General features: G+C 40.9%; 1 protein-coding gene across 2 annotated transcripts in view; it reads left to right on the top strand.

Moving 5' to 3' along the window:
- The window catches only part of ARSB (arylsulfatase B), a 164,616-nt gene that overhangs the window by 20,649 nt on the left and 126,788 nt on the right, over positions 1-17,179 (top strand). For both annotated transcript variants that reach the window (XM_021084478.1, XM_021084479.1), the window contains exons 3-4: positions 3,787-3,977; positions 12,895-13,102. In XM_021084478.1, coding sequence (XP_020940137.1) covers positions 3,787-3,977; positions 12,895-13,102 — 399 coding nt within the window. The remainder of the gene's footprint in view (positions 1-3,786; positions 3,978-12,894; positions 13,103-17,179) is intronic.

Raw genomic sequence — 17,179 nt, 5'->3', positions numbered from 1 at the left:
CTTATGTCTAAAGCAAAAGGGAAAAAAAATGCTGTGTATAAGAGTCACATTATTTCTAAGTTAAATGGAAACCAGATGTTCAGGAAGGGTAAAGCAGTTTCTGGCTTTTAGACCTGTGGGAAATTTCTCCTTTGGGAGAAAAGTAAGGTGGACAGCATCCTCAAAAACGTCATTTTAGGAGTTCCCGTTGTGGCTCAGTGGTTAACGAATCCGACTAGGAACCATGAGGTTGCGGGTTCGATCCCTGGCCTTGCTCAGTGGGTTAAGGATCCTGGCATTGCCCTGAGCTGTGGTGTAGGTCGCAGACGTGGCTCGGATCCCTCGATGCTGTGGCTGTGGTGTAGACCGGTGGCTACAGCTCCAATTAGATCCCTAGCCTGGGAACCTCCATATGCTGCGGGTGTGGCCCTAGAAAAGGCAAAAAGACAAAAACAACAACAACAACAAAAACCAACCAGATGATTGTGCCTGGTGGCATGAACCTGTGAGTATGCTAAAAGCCATTGAATTGTACACTTTAAATGAGTGGTTTGTATGGCATGTGAATTATATCTCAAAGTTGTTAAATACAGCAGCCAGAGATTGAGTTATCCAAAAGGTAGTTTCTGCGTTCTCCCAAAATGCATAGGCTGCCGTCTTCTTATAGGCTTAGCATGTAAGTTCAGACTTGTGCACCACTGTTAGGAGAAAAGTTCTACGTAACTGTCACATGGCTGCATGTATCAGTTTGGCCAAATATGTGAAGAGATAATTCTATGATAGTAATAAAGAGTTCTGTTTCTGGAATCCTATTTGCGTTAACTTCTTAATATTTATAACGCATACATTTTTAAAGTATAGCTGATTTACCATGATGTGCCAATTTCTGCTGTACAGCAAAGTGACCCAGTTATACATAGTATATATGTATATATTCCCTTTTTTATATTAGCTTCCATCATGGTCTGTCCCAAGAGACTGGATATAGTTCCCTGTGCTCTACAGTAGGACCTCATTGCTTATTCATTCTAAATGTAATAGTTTGCATCTACTAACCCATGACTTCCAGTTCCTCCCACTCCCTCCCCCTTCCACTCTTCCTTGGCAACCACAAGTCTGTTCTCCATGTCTGAGAGTCAGTTTCTGTTCTGTAGATAGGTTCATTTGTGTCATATTTTAGATTCCATATATAAGTGATATCATACGGTATTTGTCTCTCTCTTTCTGACTTACTTCACCTAGTGTGCTAATCTCTAGTTGTATTCATGTTGCTAATGGCATTATTTTGTTCTTTTTTATGGCTGAGTGATATTCCATTGTATACATGTGCTACATCTTCATAATCCATTCATCTGTTGATGGACATTTAGGTTGTTCTCATGTCTTGGCGATTGTGAGTAGTGCTGCAGTGAACATAGGGGTGCATGTATCTTTTTGAATTCTCCTTTTTTTCTAGATATGCCCAGGAGTGGGATTGCTGGATCATATGGCAGTTCAATATTTATTTTTCTGAGGAACCTCCATACTGTTTTCCATAGTGGTTGTACCAATTTACATTGCCATCCATGGTGTAGGAGGGTTCCCTTTTCTCCACACCCTCTCCAGCATTTGTTATTTGTAGCCTTATTAATGATAGCCATTCGACTGGTGCAAGGTGGTACCTCATAGTTTTGATTTGCATTTCTCTGATACTTAGTGATGTTGAGCATTTTTTCGTGTGCCTCCTGGCCATCCATATATCTTCTTTGGAGAAACCTTTATTTAGGTCTTCTGCCCATTTTTTGATTGGATTGTTTTTTTGTTGTTGAGTTCATACATTTTTAATCAAGTATCTCCTATGCATATGTTTTCACAAATGATAGAAAACAATTGATACTTACAGATAAAGAACTTGAAGTGTTTCCTCAAGGTGTTTCCAGTAGCTATTAATTCCAAATAGAACACCAGTGTCCTGACCCCTCTAATTACCCAAATAAGGGCCAAAACTATTTTCATGGATACATTTGTTTTTCTATTACATATTAATTAGCAAACACATTGGTTTTCCTTTTCTGTTATACATGTCAGAGAAAAGATCATTTAGAGTTAAGACTAAAGTGCTCATCATATTCAAGACCTTGAATTTACTGAATCATGGAAAAGGAGGAAATTAATAAAAAATCAATCTGGGAGTTCCATTCATGGCTCAGCAGTGAAAACCTGACTAATATCCATGAGGACACGGGTTCGATCTCTGGCCTTGCTCAGTGGGTCAAGGATCTGACGTTGCTGTGAGCTGTGGTGTAGGTTGCAGACACGGCTTAGATCTGGTATCGCTCTGGTTGTGGTGTAGGCCAGCAGCTGCAGCTCCGATTCAACCCGTAGCCTGGACATTTCCATATGCTGCAGGTGCGGCCCTAAAAAGACCAAAAAAAAAAGAATCCATTTACTATGTAAGCTATGTCAGACTTTTAATTGGGATTATAGGGAATATTCAGAACTGGGGAAAGAGGCCAGTTTTATCACTTCATTAATATTAATAAGCAGTATTGTCAGGAGATAGCTCAGAGTCTTGCACAGTTATTTCTTTAAAAATTTTTTTTAATCAAAGTATAATTGATTTACAATGTTGTGCCAATTTCTGCTGTACAGTAGAGTGACCCAGTAATACATGTATATACATTCCCTTTCTTGTATTATCTTCCATCACGGTCTGTCCCAGGAGATTGGATTTAGTTCCCTGTGCTGTAAGTAAACAAGGGATCTTATTGTTTATCCATTCTAAATGTAATAGTTTGCTTTATCGATGTATAATTCACATACTGTACAATTAACCTAATTATAAAGTGTACAATTCATTGATTCTTAATAAGCTCACAAGGCTGTGTCACTGTCATTACAGTCCAAATGCAGACCATTTCCGTCACCCCTCAAAAGAAATCTCATACCCATTAGCAGTCACTCCTCATTTTCCCCAACCCTAATAGCCATAGGCAACCACTAACCTGCCTCTGTCTCTATAGAGTTGCCTGTTCTGAATGTTGCATGTAAGTAGAATCATACAACATGCAACACAGCTTATTTCAATGTTTTAGGAAAATAGGGAACGTTCGCAGAAACAACTAAAGTTGAAAAAAGCCATTTTTCCCATGTTTCAGTCTAAATTGTGGGATAGGCCATTGATGCCATTTAAATTTGGGGCAAAATGGAGATCACCATAGGTAGAAAAATCTCATTTCAACACTGCCCATTATTTTGCTCTTTTGGTTCTGTTGTATAGAGATGCCGTGTGGAAAGGTTTGTGTCTTTCACCAGTGGGTGTCAGCATCTGACTAAAGATGATTCTTCCAAGAGCCACGTCTGTAAATAACCTTGAAGCCAGTCAGCCAAGGTCAATAGCTATGTTATTTGAATCCTGTCTATGTGATGACTTCAGAGTAAAAAACTTGTAACAAATCACATTAACCCTATGCTGTTTCAGCCATTAGATAGCTTTCAAAGTTTAAGTTGTCATAACCTTTCCGGAATTTAAACTCTGATTTTTAAAAACATATTTACTTGGAATCACCCACTTTGAGAGTTACATGATAGAGCTTGGGTTCTAAAGACTTGGCGGGGGAATGGATTTGAATCTTTGCACAATAGACGTTTAATGCTTTCTGCTAGCAAATATGGAGATGTTAAGAAATGGTTCTCTGATTAGCCTTGTCATTTGATTAGCCTTGTCATGAGTAATCAATTGCATTAGGCAATTAAATGCTGAAACATTCGTTTGTTTAACAAGTTTTATGCTGTGCTGACTACTTTCATCTCCCATTTTCGTTGTAGGCTACCTTCTAGGTAGTGAAGATTACTATTCCCATGAGCGCTGTACGTTAATCAATGCTCTGAATGTCACACGATGTGCTCTTGATTTTCGAGATGGTGAAGAAGTTGCAACTGGATATAAAAATATGTATTCAACAAACGTATTTACTGAGAGGGCTACAGCCCTCATAACTAACCATCCACCAGAGAAGGTAAGTCTTGCTTCTGTACTGATATCAAAATCATGTGAAGATAGCATCTCTTTAGATGAATACGGGAAAAGGCCACCGCCCTTTAAAGAAAAATCTAATAAATTCTAAGGGAGTCACTTTCAAATTTTAGAATACATCAGTATCAGCCTGGGAGGCTTGTTCAAAATAGAAACCCCTAGAGTTCCCCTCATGGCTCAGCAGTTAATAAAACCAACTAGGATCCGTGAGGGTACAGGTTTGATCCCTGGCCTCGCTCAGTGGGTTAAGGATCACCGTTGCCATGAGCTGTGGTGTAGGTTGCAGACGTGGCTCAGATCCTGTGTTGCTGTGGATGTGGCACAGGCTTATAGCTGCAGCTCTGATTGGACCCCTAGCCTGGGAACCTCCATATGCTGTGGGTGTGACCCTAAAAAAGACCAAAAAAAGAAAGAAAGAAGAAAGAAATAGAAATTCCTGGAGCCTATCTTGAAAATTGATTTATTAGGCCTGGGAAAAATCCATATGTGAACATTTTAAAGAAACTCCTCAGGGGTGATAAACTCCTGCTGCAGGTCACACTTTGAGGAACAGTGTAAATACAGTGCTTTGGTACAAACACAGTTTTAGTATTTTCGTGTTTTATGTGCACATGCAATAATGAGTAAAGTGACTACTTAAAAAATGATAGGCTTATTACAAGATGAGGCATTGGTATGGCAAACTTCCTAAGACATCTGGAAATCCTAGGTTCAGGGCAAGGGAATAACTTTGTATCCCCTCCCCCAAGGTTATTTCGGTTATTCTAGATATTCTGAATTCCCAGGTTTATTTTATAATTAGCTGGCCATTCCTGCTTGGATTTGAATTTCACTGAATCTGTAGAACAACTTGGGGAAAATGGACCTCCTTATAATATTTAGTCTTCTAAGCTCTAAACCTGGCACACTGATGGCCCTGTTTTTTACACTGATTATCCTGAAGCTGTTTGTATATAGCATATGCTGAAATCTTTTGACGTCTTTATAGGTAAAAATAGAAAAGAGTCTGCATAGCCTTAACATTTGTTGTTGTTGTTGTTTAATCTAGGGTTGACCTCCTAAGTTAAAGTTTAAGCTGGGTTCTCTGGATTTAGCTCATAAATGCCTTTAAAATTGGGTCAGATATTTGTGTTGTCAGATGTTGGGTTCAAATATGGCTTTACAAAGAATTATGTTCACATGCCCTTGAAATCAGACCTTCAATAGGATCAGAACACAGCAAATCACCGAAATGTCCAGTGTTACCTGGTTTTGCCAATTTCCTGTGCTTTGCCTCTTGGGTAATTCCTGAAGGTCCTCAGTGCAGATCGCAGTTTGGATTCCTGTTTATATACCTGTTCAGATGTGGTACCTGGCTGCTGACTCCCTTGTTGATATGGTTTCTCCCTGGCTCTGGCTCTGCTGACTCTAACTCACATTAAATGTCGTTCCTCGTATCTGTCCCCAGCTTTGCCCCACTTTTCACGTTTTATTACTCTTTTCATGCTGACCTCTTGGAGGGGCCATGCTTGCTGTGGAACACAGAGGAAATTGGAACATTTTTTCCAAATAGGTAGATAGGTACAGATTTAAAATCTAGATCTAAACCAATATTCAGATAGTTAGAAAGCCACCTGCTAGCTAATTGGCTTAAGTTCTCAGTTTTCTTCTCTATGCTTGGCATGTTATTGATGCAGTTAAAAACCCAAAGAATAAAGGGTGGGGGAAAAATGTAATTGTAATGTATACATGTAAGGATAACCTGACCCCCTTGCTGTACAGTGGGAAAATAAAAAAAAAAAAAAAAAAAAAAAAAAAAAAAAAAACAACCCAAAGAATGAGGTAAAGTCTTGAGGGAACTGTGATCCCCGTCCTATTCTTTGAGGTTTGAGATAGGCAGTGTTTTACAGATAGCAAACCGGCTTAGAGAAGTGAGGTAACTTGTTCAAGGTCGCAGAATCAGAATTTAAAACCATGCTGCTGTTTAGGAGTTCCCTGGTGGCTCATTGGCTTTAAGGATCTGGTATTGTCACGGCTGTAGCTCAGGTCACTGCTGTGGCATGGGTTCTATACGTGGCCTGAGAGCTTCCACACGCTGCAGGTGCTACTAAAAAGCAAAACAAACAAGCAACCCCCCCCCCAAATCCCACCATTTAACTCCAGAGCTCAATGCACTTAACAAGCCTCCCTGGTTCACTGTCCATATCAAGACCAGAGAGTATAAGCCTCAGTGTATGATTCAGCTTAATGGCTCTAACATACGCTCCACAGTATATTGGGATCATTTGGAAAGCTTGTAAGAAACAGTGAGTCTAGACATTGTGATTTATTGGTCGGGGGTAGGACCCTGTCACTGGTATTTAATTATTCCTCCACCCCTACCTCCCACCAGTGATTCTAATGTATAGCCACTATTGATTCCCCTCAAGCACGGGGACAAGCAGAAGCCATCTGCCCTTTACAGGTTCACAATAGAACATTAATCTTGCAATGACTAGAATATGTCTACAATAAAAATTAGTTCCCATTAAGGAACAATAGAGTGTTCGTTCACAGTGCCCGTAACCTTAAGCAGCTAAGAGGAGGCACCTGGGGTGAAATCATTCCTGGTGAGGGAGGGGGGACAGCTGTCTTCACTGGTCTAGTGGGAAAACGCAGGAATAGAGGAAAACTGGAGACCTTAAGAGCCCACAAGACACCCAAACTAGTGTGACTTGGATGGTACTGCTCACAGGTAACAATCTGGAAATTGCCAGGTGATGGGTGGTCATTTTCCTCCAGTGCCTGAGATATTCTGAAGCAATATCCAGCTTTTTCAGCATCCCCAAAGTCAAGTGTGAAACATAGACATGAATGAAATCATCAAGAGCCGAGTATTAGCCCCAGAAACTTTCAGACAGCAAGTGCAGTTGTTTACATTTTCACTCCTCAGCAAGAGGATGCAGCATACTAGTTCCAGAAGTTTCATCATTTTATTTCAATGTGGAATCTAATTCTGTGCTCATTTCTCCGTGCTGTATCCAGACTAACATAAGCAACTTGCTCTAAGATGAAAATCATTAAAGAGATACAAAGTACCACAAGCTGACTTAAAATGTGTCTCTTTTATTTTTTTGTCTTGTTGTTGTTTTAGGGCTATACCCTGGAGGTTCCCAGGCCAGGGGTCCAACCGGAGCTGGAGCTGCCTGCCTACATCACAGCCACAGCAACTCAGGATCCGAGACGTGGCTGTGACCTTCACCACAGCTCATGGCAACGCCAGATCCTTAACCCACTGAGCAAGCCCAAGGATCGAACCCTAGTCCTCATGTATGCTAGTCGGGTTTTTTAACCACTGAGTCACAACAGGAACTCCCAAAATGTGTCTCTTTTAAAGAGCATTTGAGGAGGAAAAGCATATGGAGCTATTTTGCAACAGAAACATAGTGCTGGAATCAGAGAGCTATTGCTAATAACCATTGTGTTGGGAAGGAGTGTCTTTGCTCATTTTCAACAGGATAATTCCCTTAGTACTGACATTACAGTGTGAAAGTAACACATTCATAAAATATTGCTTTGTTAAAATAGCCCCCCTCAAAATTTCAAAGAATAAAAATAAATGTTTTCTCACACACCTCATCTACTAGCAGCTTCTTAAACGTTTTAATGAATTTCTAATAGTAGACACTTTTCCCTGCCACGATTTGGAAAGGAATGTTAATTTGGAAGTCAAAGATAGAATAACACTTTAAAAATATGCCATGTGCTTTTAAAAAATGTATACTTAGAGTTCCCATCGTGGCGTAGTGGTTAATGAGTCCAACTAGAAATCATGAGGTTGCGGGTTTGATCCCTGACCTTGCTCAGTGGGTTAAGGATCCGGAGTTGCCGTGAGCTGTGGTGCAGGTCACAGATGCTGCTTGGATCCCAAGTTGCTGTGCCTCCGGTGTAGGCTGGCATCTACAGCTCCAATTTGACCCCTAGCTTGGAAACCTCCATATGCCAAGGAGCGGCCTTAGAAAAGGCAAAAAGACAAAAAAAAAAAAAAAAGTATACTTTAAATTAGGAAAATATACTAAAGAAAAATAGAAATGAGAAATGAACCCGTAGCCCCTTTTTATTATTTTATTGTATTATTTTTTTTAACCTAGGTCTCTTTTGATTCTTTGTTTTATTTTATTTTATTTTCAGCCACATCCATAGCATGTGTAAGTTCCCAGGCCAGGGATCGAACCCACGCCACAGCAGTGACAACACCAGATCCTTTAACCACTAGGCCACCAGGGACCTCCGTTAGCACATTATAAAATACACTAATAACTTTAGGTAATAATGTCATACTTTTACGTCATACCTAAACATTTGGTTGTGAATCACATTTCGGATTCCAGTACATAGACCTCCTAAACCTGAAAGGGGTACAGCCAGGGTTAGTGTACAGGTGGCCACTGTGAGCGAGTTGGTCAGAGCAGAGATCTAGACCCAAGAAAGTTCAAGAGAGAGATCAAGGTCCCGCACAAACCCAGAGATCTACGGAGATCAAAGTCGGGTCCAGGCCGCCAGTATTTTGAATCAGGTGTCAGCAAGATCAGAAGAGGCCTGAAAGTCTCCAAAAGCCAAAGCATCCTTAGGTTGGAATTCAAGTCCGTTGACAGCATAGTAATAAGAAGCCCACCCCCAGGATGGCAGCAGGTTGCTGTAGATGAAGAGTGAGCTGAGGTTGTGGGGAAATTGGCTACAGCTGTTTACTGGGAGGGCCTTAGGAAAAGAGGTTGCAGACGGTTCCTATCTGTGGTGGAGAACCTTAGGACCCGAGTTAATTGTTCTTTCCACTGGGCCACTGTGTAGTACGAAGAACAGTACTCTTAACTTTTTTTTTTAAAATTTAAAAGTAGAATAGAAACGTTTCACATCTAGTGCTATTGTCAGATGAGTTGTTCCATGAATAAAATTCACCTTGTGACAGCTGAAACTTTATTTTTACAATATGGGGTGGAAGTACTCTAAAATGTGGTCCATGGCTCCTCACCTTATGAAATGGGCTGCACTGTTATCATTCTGCCTCCTGGTGACCCAGACCATCCTGCCATGTGAGCAAGGCTGTTTGCCCTTACTCTAAATGGCCCTAGATCACCGCTGACGAAATGGGGAAAAAGACAACGTGTTTTGTTCAAGGAGCACCTTTACTTGTAAGTTACTAGCATCGAGTCAGCAGGTAGCACGAGACGGTTGCGGGGCCAGTAACAGTCACAGGTCAGGGCAGCCTGCATCCCTCAGGGGTTGTTTTCACTTCCTCGCTTATGCCCCTTCTGGTTGGGCTAACAGAAGTCTGACCACTGTACAAATGAGGAGGGGGTAGTTTTATCATTTTAATCCCTCAGAGTCAATGGTCATGTCTTTAGTCACGAAGCAATAGTTACGCGAACGATTTTCAGGTAATTTTCAACTACATTTAACACAGTGAGCAGAATGATTTCCATACTGAACATCTATAAGAACTCCCCCCCCTTTTTTTTTTTTGCTTTTTAGAGCCCTACCCACAGCATATGGAGGTTCCCAGGTCCAACCAGAGTTATAGCTGCTGGCCTATGCCACAGCCACAGCCACGCCAGATCCATGCCAGATCCTTAACCCACTGAGCGCGAGGCCAGGGATCAAACCTGCAACCTCATGGTTCCTCGTTGGATTCACTTCCCCTTCGCCACAACAGGAACTCCCTATAAGACCCTTTAATGATGGTCCCAGAACCATTCCTTCCTCCCCTAGTGGTTATGAGAACTCTGCTCCCCCAACCTCCCCAGCCATCACCTCCAGGGGGCACTTGCTGGCTGGAAATTACCTGCCCTTCCTCTCCTTTGCCACAGGAGCTGCTGCATCACCCACAGTGACCTTGGTGAACCTGTTTTCTCCCTCTCCCATTTCTCCACCCCTGCCCCTATAGAGAATCCAGACCAGGGTCCATATTTATGTGGGTCAGGCCACTACCCTAAATAAGTGAAGCTGTTCAGGTAGAAAATTGGAGAGCCCTTGGAAGTGGGGTGTCTCCAGCCATTTGTTGTCAGATGGAGTGTGGGCATGGAGTTATCCGAAGCTGTGATTTTTCAAGGGAATAATAATAATTAATAACACAGGTTTTTATGTGACATTACCTGATTTTTAAAACTTTATGTGGGTTGCCAATTGTTGTAGCCTTCCAAGGTTAAATCCTTCCCCAGCCAGACCATGGCTGGTGGCTGGGTGTGGGCTAATGCTGAAGACCCAGCTGGCAGCTCCCACCGTGTACCCCCACAGCCTGGATGGGGTCACAGATGCCCCTGCTCATCCTTTCCCCTCCGGACATCTCAGCCCTGGGTCCCTCCTCCCACCAGGGCAGGGTATCTGCTGAGAGCCCCTTCCCCATGGTCTGGAGTAAGACGGGTGACTTGCGTGGCTGGACATGAACACGTGTGTGTCAAGGGGCAGCAGAGGCAGAGCTGATGCCGTGTCAGAGCTGTTAGCGTTGCCTTTTGGAGCTGGAATTTGGAATGTTTTCCCATGGAAATAATGTACAAAGGAAGGCAAGGGTCTGCCTTATCACGGTTGTCATTCCATCACCTGCCTCCTCAGTTAAATAGGTTTTAAAGTGAGGACTTTGCTATTTAACAGCAATTTTGGAACATTTTTATTTGGGGGAAGAGGTATTTGTAAGTTCCAAAGATCTGAATTAAAAACACTATCCTGGCTGTCCCTTTGAGTTCTATGTATGTCTACCCATTAGTCTATCACAAGGATATATAATATATAATCTCAAAGAATTTGTCAACAATAGTGGAAAATTGGAGTCCCCCTCATGGCTCAGCAGGTTAAGAACCTGACTAGTATCCATGAAGACACAGGTTTGATCCCTGGCCTCACGAAGTAGGTTAAATATCTGGCATTGCCGTGAGTGGTGGTGTAGATCCCAGTTTCGGCTCAGATCCTGTCTTGCTGTGACTGTGGTGAAGGCTGGTGGCTGCAGTTCTGATTCGACCCCTAGCCTGGGAACCTCCACATGCTGCAGGTGCAGCCCTAAAAAGCAAAAGCAAAAAAAAAAAAAAAGAAGAAATATGAGCCCGCCTCCCAGTCTGCATTCTAACTTTTCTCCGTTAGATTATGAGATTTATCGTACTTTATTTATGCCTCAAATACTTTGACAGAATTGTATTTTCACTCTTGGGTTGAACCAGTTATTGTCTCTTTGAGGGTTTTCAACTCTGTAGGGAATTCCTTGGTGGCCTAGTGGGTTAAGGATCCAGTATTGTCACTGTTACAGCTTAGGTCATTGCTGTGGCACCGGTGTGATCCCTGGCCCCAGAAGTTCCACATACTGTAGGTGTGGCCAAAAAAAAAAAAAAAAAAAAAAAAAAAAAAAAAAAAAAAGATGAAGAGAGTGCCTTCAGAAAGACTCAATTTAAAGCAAGAGACAAACCCAGAATACCACTAATTTTAAATGCTGTAAGTTGGTGTAAGAGGCAAAATAGAATCAGTGTGGCACACTCCTTGGTTTCTGGGGAATTAAATTAGCCTTTTGTTTAGTCCTAGAGCAGACTAACAAGGCATACTTTTCACTTGTTTTCTCATAAAAACATCAAAAGTTCCTAGCCCTTTCCTGAAAGGTGGGAACTTATTTTTCAACTAAAGCAAAAAACTTAAATGTCCATCGGTGCATATCCATACTGCAATAGTGAGGTTTCCAATAGGAAATTGCTCTAACTAATGTGAGCTGGTGCAAATCATATAACCTTTCTAGGCTTCCATTAGCTTACCTATATAGTGGGTATAACAAGGTGGTTTTGAGTTATTTCATGAGACAGAATTATCAGTATTATTACTATTGTTTGGATCAGAGACTTCTAGGCCACTTTAGAAATCAAGCTTTTATTTTTTATAAAATCCACCTATTTAAAGCACACAGCTCAGTAGTCAATTCACAGAGTTATGCAACCATCACCTCAATCTAAGTTTAGGGCATTTTCAGCACCCCCAAAAGTCTCACACCTATAAGCACTCATCATTCATCATTCCTCTCCCCGACAACTCCCTATAGCTTGAGGCAACCACTAATCTACTTTCTGTCTCTATGGATTTGCCTCTTCTGGCCTTTTCATATAAATGGAATCATGCAAATGTGATCTTTGTGATTGGCTTCTTTCACTTCATGTTTTCAAGGTGCATCTCTGTCGTAGGATGTGTCAGTACTTCCTTCTTTTTTATGGCTGGATCATATTCCTTTTATTGCTGTATATTTCTGAAAATATACTTCATTTTGTTTATCCATTCGTCAATTGGTGGACATTTTGGTTGTCTCCACTTTTGGGCGATTGTGAATAATGCCACTGGGAACTTTCATGTACAGGTTTTTATGTGGATATATGCTTTCGTTCCTCTAGGAACGGAAATGCTGGCTCATGTGGTAACTCTGTGTGTGTTTAATAATTTCAGGAACTGCCAAGTTGTTTTTCAAACTGGCTGCACCATTTTATACTCTCATCAGCAGTGAATGGGGGTTTCAATTTCTCCACATCCTTAGCAACACTTCTTATTTGCCATTTTTTGAATTATAGTCATCCCAGTGGATGTGAAGTGGTACCTCAGTGCGATTTTGATTTGCTTTTCACTAATGACGAACGAGGGAGAGCCTCTTTTCATGGGTTTATTGGCTGTTTGTATATCCTCTCTGGAGAGATGTCTATTCATATTCTTTGCCCATTTTGTAACTGGGTTAATTATCTTTTATGGTTGAGTCTTATGAGTTCTCTAGATGTTTTGGATCCAAGTTTCTTAGATGTATGAATTATAAATCTTTGCAACCCAATCTGTGGGTTGTCGGAATATTAGTTTTATTAGCTGATGAATCTGGAGCTCTCTCTGGTGTTTAATGCTTCCATGCCCACTTAACTGATTTGCACAAACTCTCTTTCCAGCCTCTGTTTCTCTACCTTGCTCTCCAGTCTGTCCACGAACCCCTTCAGGTCCCCGAAGAATACCTGAAGCCATACGACTTTATCCAGAATAAGAATAGGCATTACTATGCAGGAATGGTGTCCCTCATGGATGAAGCAGTGGGAAATGTCACTGCCGCCTTAAAAAGCCGCGGGCTCTGGAACAACACGGTGTTCATCTTCTCCACAGGTGAGTCTGTCAATAGGAAAAGCATCTCTCGGCAAAGCTGAGGACGTGGCATTCGAGACATGGAATGGAGACAAATCGGAGCACTTAGCAGTTCCTGATTAAAATAAATGCTAACTGCAAGAGTGGAGGCATGATGATCATGGATAGAAAAATGTGTCTAAGGAAAAAGAATTATGAGCCTTCCCCTTCTTCCCTCAGACATCAAAACATCCCGGGACTATGCTTGAAAACAAGCTCTAAGAAACTGAGTGAGGATGAGAGGACCTCACTCCTCTGCAGGGCAGCTGGCAGTGAATCCCCAGACTGGTTTGTCCCCAGCGACCTCTGTGGCCCAGGCATCCTCTCTGAAAAGGGCTCTCCGTATCCGTGCAGAGACTGATCGTGACATTAGGAAGACATTTAAGGAATAGAGCCATTTAAGTCTAGGCTGGAGTCTCCAACTATAGATTTTTTTTGTATTAACAGTTGTCTGACAGTGAAGGCATACATGTTGGTTATAGAAAAAAATCAGAAAAGAAGGAAAAAAGAAAGTTTTTGAAAATCTTTTTCATTACGGCAGTATCATTGATTCCTCATCTCTTGTGTGTGTGGTTTCCCCCCCTTTTCATTAGACATAGAAAGTTCCCTATGATGAGCTTTGAGTGTAGGTCATGGTTTCTTCCTTATGCTGAGTACCTCAGGTAGAGTGCTTTCTATCTGAAAATGCAGATGCTTTGTTAGGGGACAGTTCCTCGTGTCCTTATTTCAGAATTGTTTGGCCTTCCATCTCACCTTTCTCCTGTTCTCCCCTTACAACCCTGTTATTTGGATATTGGATCAATCCTCTAATATTCTTAGTTATTTTCCTCTCCTATTTTCTTTCTTTTTCTTTTTCTATTTGAGAAATTTCCTTATCATCATTTTCTAGCCGTTCTGTTGAATGCATTGCAACTATCGTATTTTTTAATTATCAAGAACTGTTTATTGTTTTCTGATACGTCCTTTTTGGTCAAGTTCTGTTTTTACTTTATAAACATAATAGTTTATTTCTCCAAAGCTTGTGCTCTTAACCATTAATTTGATATATATGTGAATGTGTATGTACGTGTGTGTATATATATACATATATGTGTGTATTACATGTATGCTTACACATATTGTTTCTTTCCTTTTTTCTGGTTACACCCTTGGCACATGGAAGTTCCTGGGCCAGGGATCAAACCTGCGCCACAGCATCAACCTGAGCCACAGCAGTGACGATGCCAGGTCCTTAACCCACTGAGCCACCAGAGAACTGCAAATATCTTTTTAAATTCATTTGTACTCCCAATTTATCTCCTTTTTTTTTTCCTAAGGTTTAGTACTAATTTAGTAATTATTCCTGGGAAATGACCTCACAGTTTGAAGACTTGGAATTTACAAGTTTATAAAACAAGTCTTTTTTGTAGAGATCACGATTATGCAATCTAAGCATAAATTATTTCCTGAAATGCATGTATGTATGTGGATTGATGTATCATACATAGACTGAAAAGTACTCAGAAATGAAAATGGTAGCTCTAGAAAACTGCTGCAAGTCTCAAAACGGCTCCTGTGACAACAGATGTTGAGGTCAGGCATGCGTGGGATCAGGTGGAATAAAATTTTTTCATGATATGTGAGGGTAGAAAAAAAAGCAATATTTTAAGATCTGTATATCTCTTTTGTTATATTAAGTGTGTATACATAGTTATATTTTAAATACATAGTTGATTGTTTCATAAATATCCATAATATATTATTTATTCAAGTCAGTAAAAATAATTATTGGAGCTTTTCACTGAGAAAAATGGGGATTACTTTATAATAGAGTTAGCTTATGTTCTGACACTATGATATATTAAGAGAAATGTTCATCTGAGACCGTCTTTGCTTTATTGGGCTAAAGCCAACTTTTTTTATTTCATTTTTATTTATTTTTTCAGTATAATGATTTTTACGTTTTTCCATTATGGCTGATGTACATACAGTGTTCTGTCAGTTTTCTACTGCACAGCAAGGTGACCCAGTCACACATACATGTATACATTCTTTTTTCTCACATTATCATGCTCCATCATAAGTGACCAGTCATAGTTCCCAGTGCTAAATCCAACTTTTAATGTACATGTATCTTTATTGTACTGCTGTATTCAGTTTGCTAGGGTTTTATTTGGAATATTTGCTTCGATGTAAAAGTGAAAGGGGAGTAGCTGGTTTCTTTTTTCTGTCTTGGGTTTTGTCGTATTGGTTATACACACGTAAAATAGTATGGGTAGTTTTTCCATCTTTTTCTGTGCTCTGGAACAGCTTACAGATTGTTTGAAAGAACCTTTTTAGGAGGCTTTAAAAAATTATCTCCATAGTTTAAATTTTTTTTTTTCTGAATTATATTGGTGTGGGGGATAGGCCTTTAAAATATTTTAAAATTAATTTTGCCTGAAATACAGTGACCTCTTTGATCTGTATGCTGTGATTATTTTTCCCTCCAGGAAGTTTTCCTCATTCATATTTTAGCTTATTGTTTTTGTTCTGCTTGATTTATTTCTCAAAAATATCTTTAATTTGGCTGAATTACTGACTCAGCTTTTCTGTCATCAGTTTCACTTTTCCATCCTTTTTCTCAGTCTTCTTGGCGCTTCTCTGCATTACCAGTTGGACATTTCTGCTATTTAAATTTTGCTTTTTAATATCTCCACTGGAGGAGTTCCCATCGTGGCTCAGCAGAAACTGAATCTGACTAGTATCCACGAGGACACAGGTTCAATCCCTGGCCTCGCTCATTGGGTTAAGGACCCCGCATTGCTGTGGCTGTGGTGTAAGCCAGTGGCTACAGCTCCGATTGGTCCCCTAGCCTGAGAACCTCCATATGCCACTGGCACAGCCCTAAAAAGGCAATAAAATAAAATTAATTAAATTAAATTAAATTAAAATCTCCAGTGGAAATTATTCATTATGTTTTAAGTATCTTTGCAGTCCTTTGTTTGCCTCAGTCCTTTTTTCTTCCAGGCTTGTTAGTGATAATCATGACTACTGCTTGTTAAATATTTATTGCATGCCCAGGCTGTTCTGGTGCTTTTCCTATATACTTTCTCATGTCGGTCATGTTCGACTCAGTAAAACTCCTAGTAGCCTTTTGAAATGGGTCCCTTTATCCCTGTTTTACAATTGAAGAAACCACAAGTTAAAGAGGTTAAGCGATTTGCCCAAGGTCTGAATGTTTGTATTCATCCAAAATTCATATGTGGTGGTGTTGGAAGCTGGGGCCTTTGGGAGAGAGGAAGGAGCCCCCGTGAATGGGATTAGTGTTTTTTACAAAAGAGGCACCAGAGAGATCTCTAGCCTCTTCCTCCATGTGAGGACACAGTGACAAAATATTGGGCTCTGAACCAGAGAGGGTTCTTATCAGAAGGTGACTATACTGGCGTCGTGACCTTGGACTTCCCAGCTTCCAGAGCTGTGAGAAACACAGGTCTGTTTATAAGCCACTCGGTCCATGGTGTTTTGTTGTAGCCGCCTCAACAAATGGAAGAGCCAGAATTCAAACCCAGATCAAGCTGAGATGGATGCTTGTTAAACCCCATCGGCCATGGTTCTACATCTCATCTTTTTCTTCTGTCTTATCCCATTGTCCCTAATCTCTACATGTTGCATTTCTACCCTTCTGTTCACGGAACACATGCTTTTCCTGAATCTTTCTGAATAGAACTCTTCGTTCCCATTGTAAACCGACTCTATCCTTGTCCTCTGAGTGCAAGCAGTGGAGGATCTGTCCACCCAGAGTGCATGGCTGTCTCTTAACCTCGGGTCACTGTCCCCTGGTGAACTCCTTCTCAGATCTGTAGCTTGGGGTCAGGCTGGTGCACACAATTCACTCATTTCCCAATGGCCTGTAAGCATTGAGTTTTCTCCACTCTAGAGAACTTGATTGAGCTATTTGACATTTCCTCCTCTTCGGGCTGCCTGGATCTTTGGCGTGGTTACCAGACTCTTTCTGTCTCCACATCTTCGGGCTTTTCTTTGGGGGCATGTGCCAGGGTACTGTGCCCTGCTGGCACCCTTTCTTCTCCTTGTTTCCTG

This window comes from Sus scrofa, chromosome 2 (genome assembly GCF_000003025.6).
Source record: "Sus scrofa isolate TJ Tabasco breed Duroc chromosome 2, Sscrofa11.1, whole genome shotgun sequence".
NCBI classification, from domain to species: Eukaryota; Metazoa; Chordata; class Mammalia; order Artiodactyla; family Suidae; genus Sus; species Sus scrofa.
The sequence above is the reverse complement of the archived record's forward strand: the minus strand, read 5'-3'. Positions and strand labels throughout refer to the sequence as shown.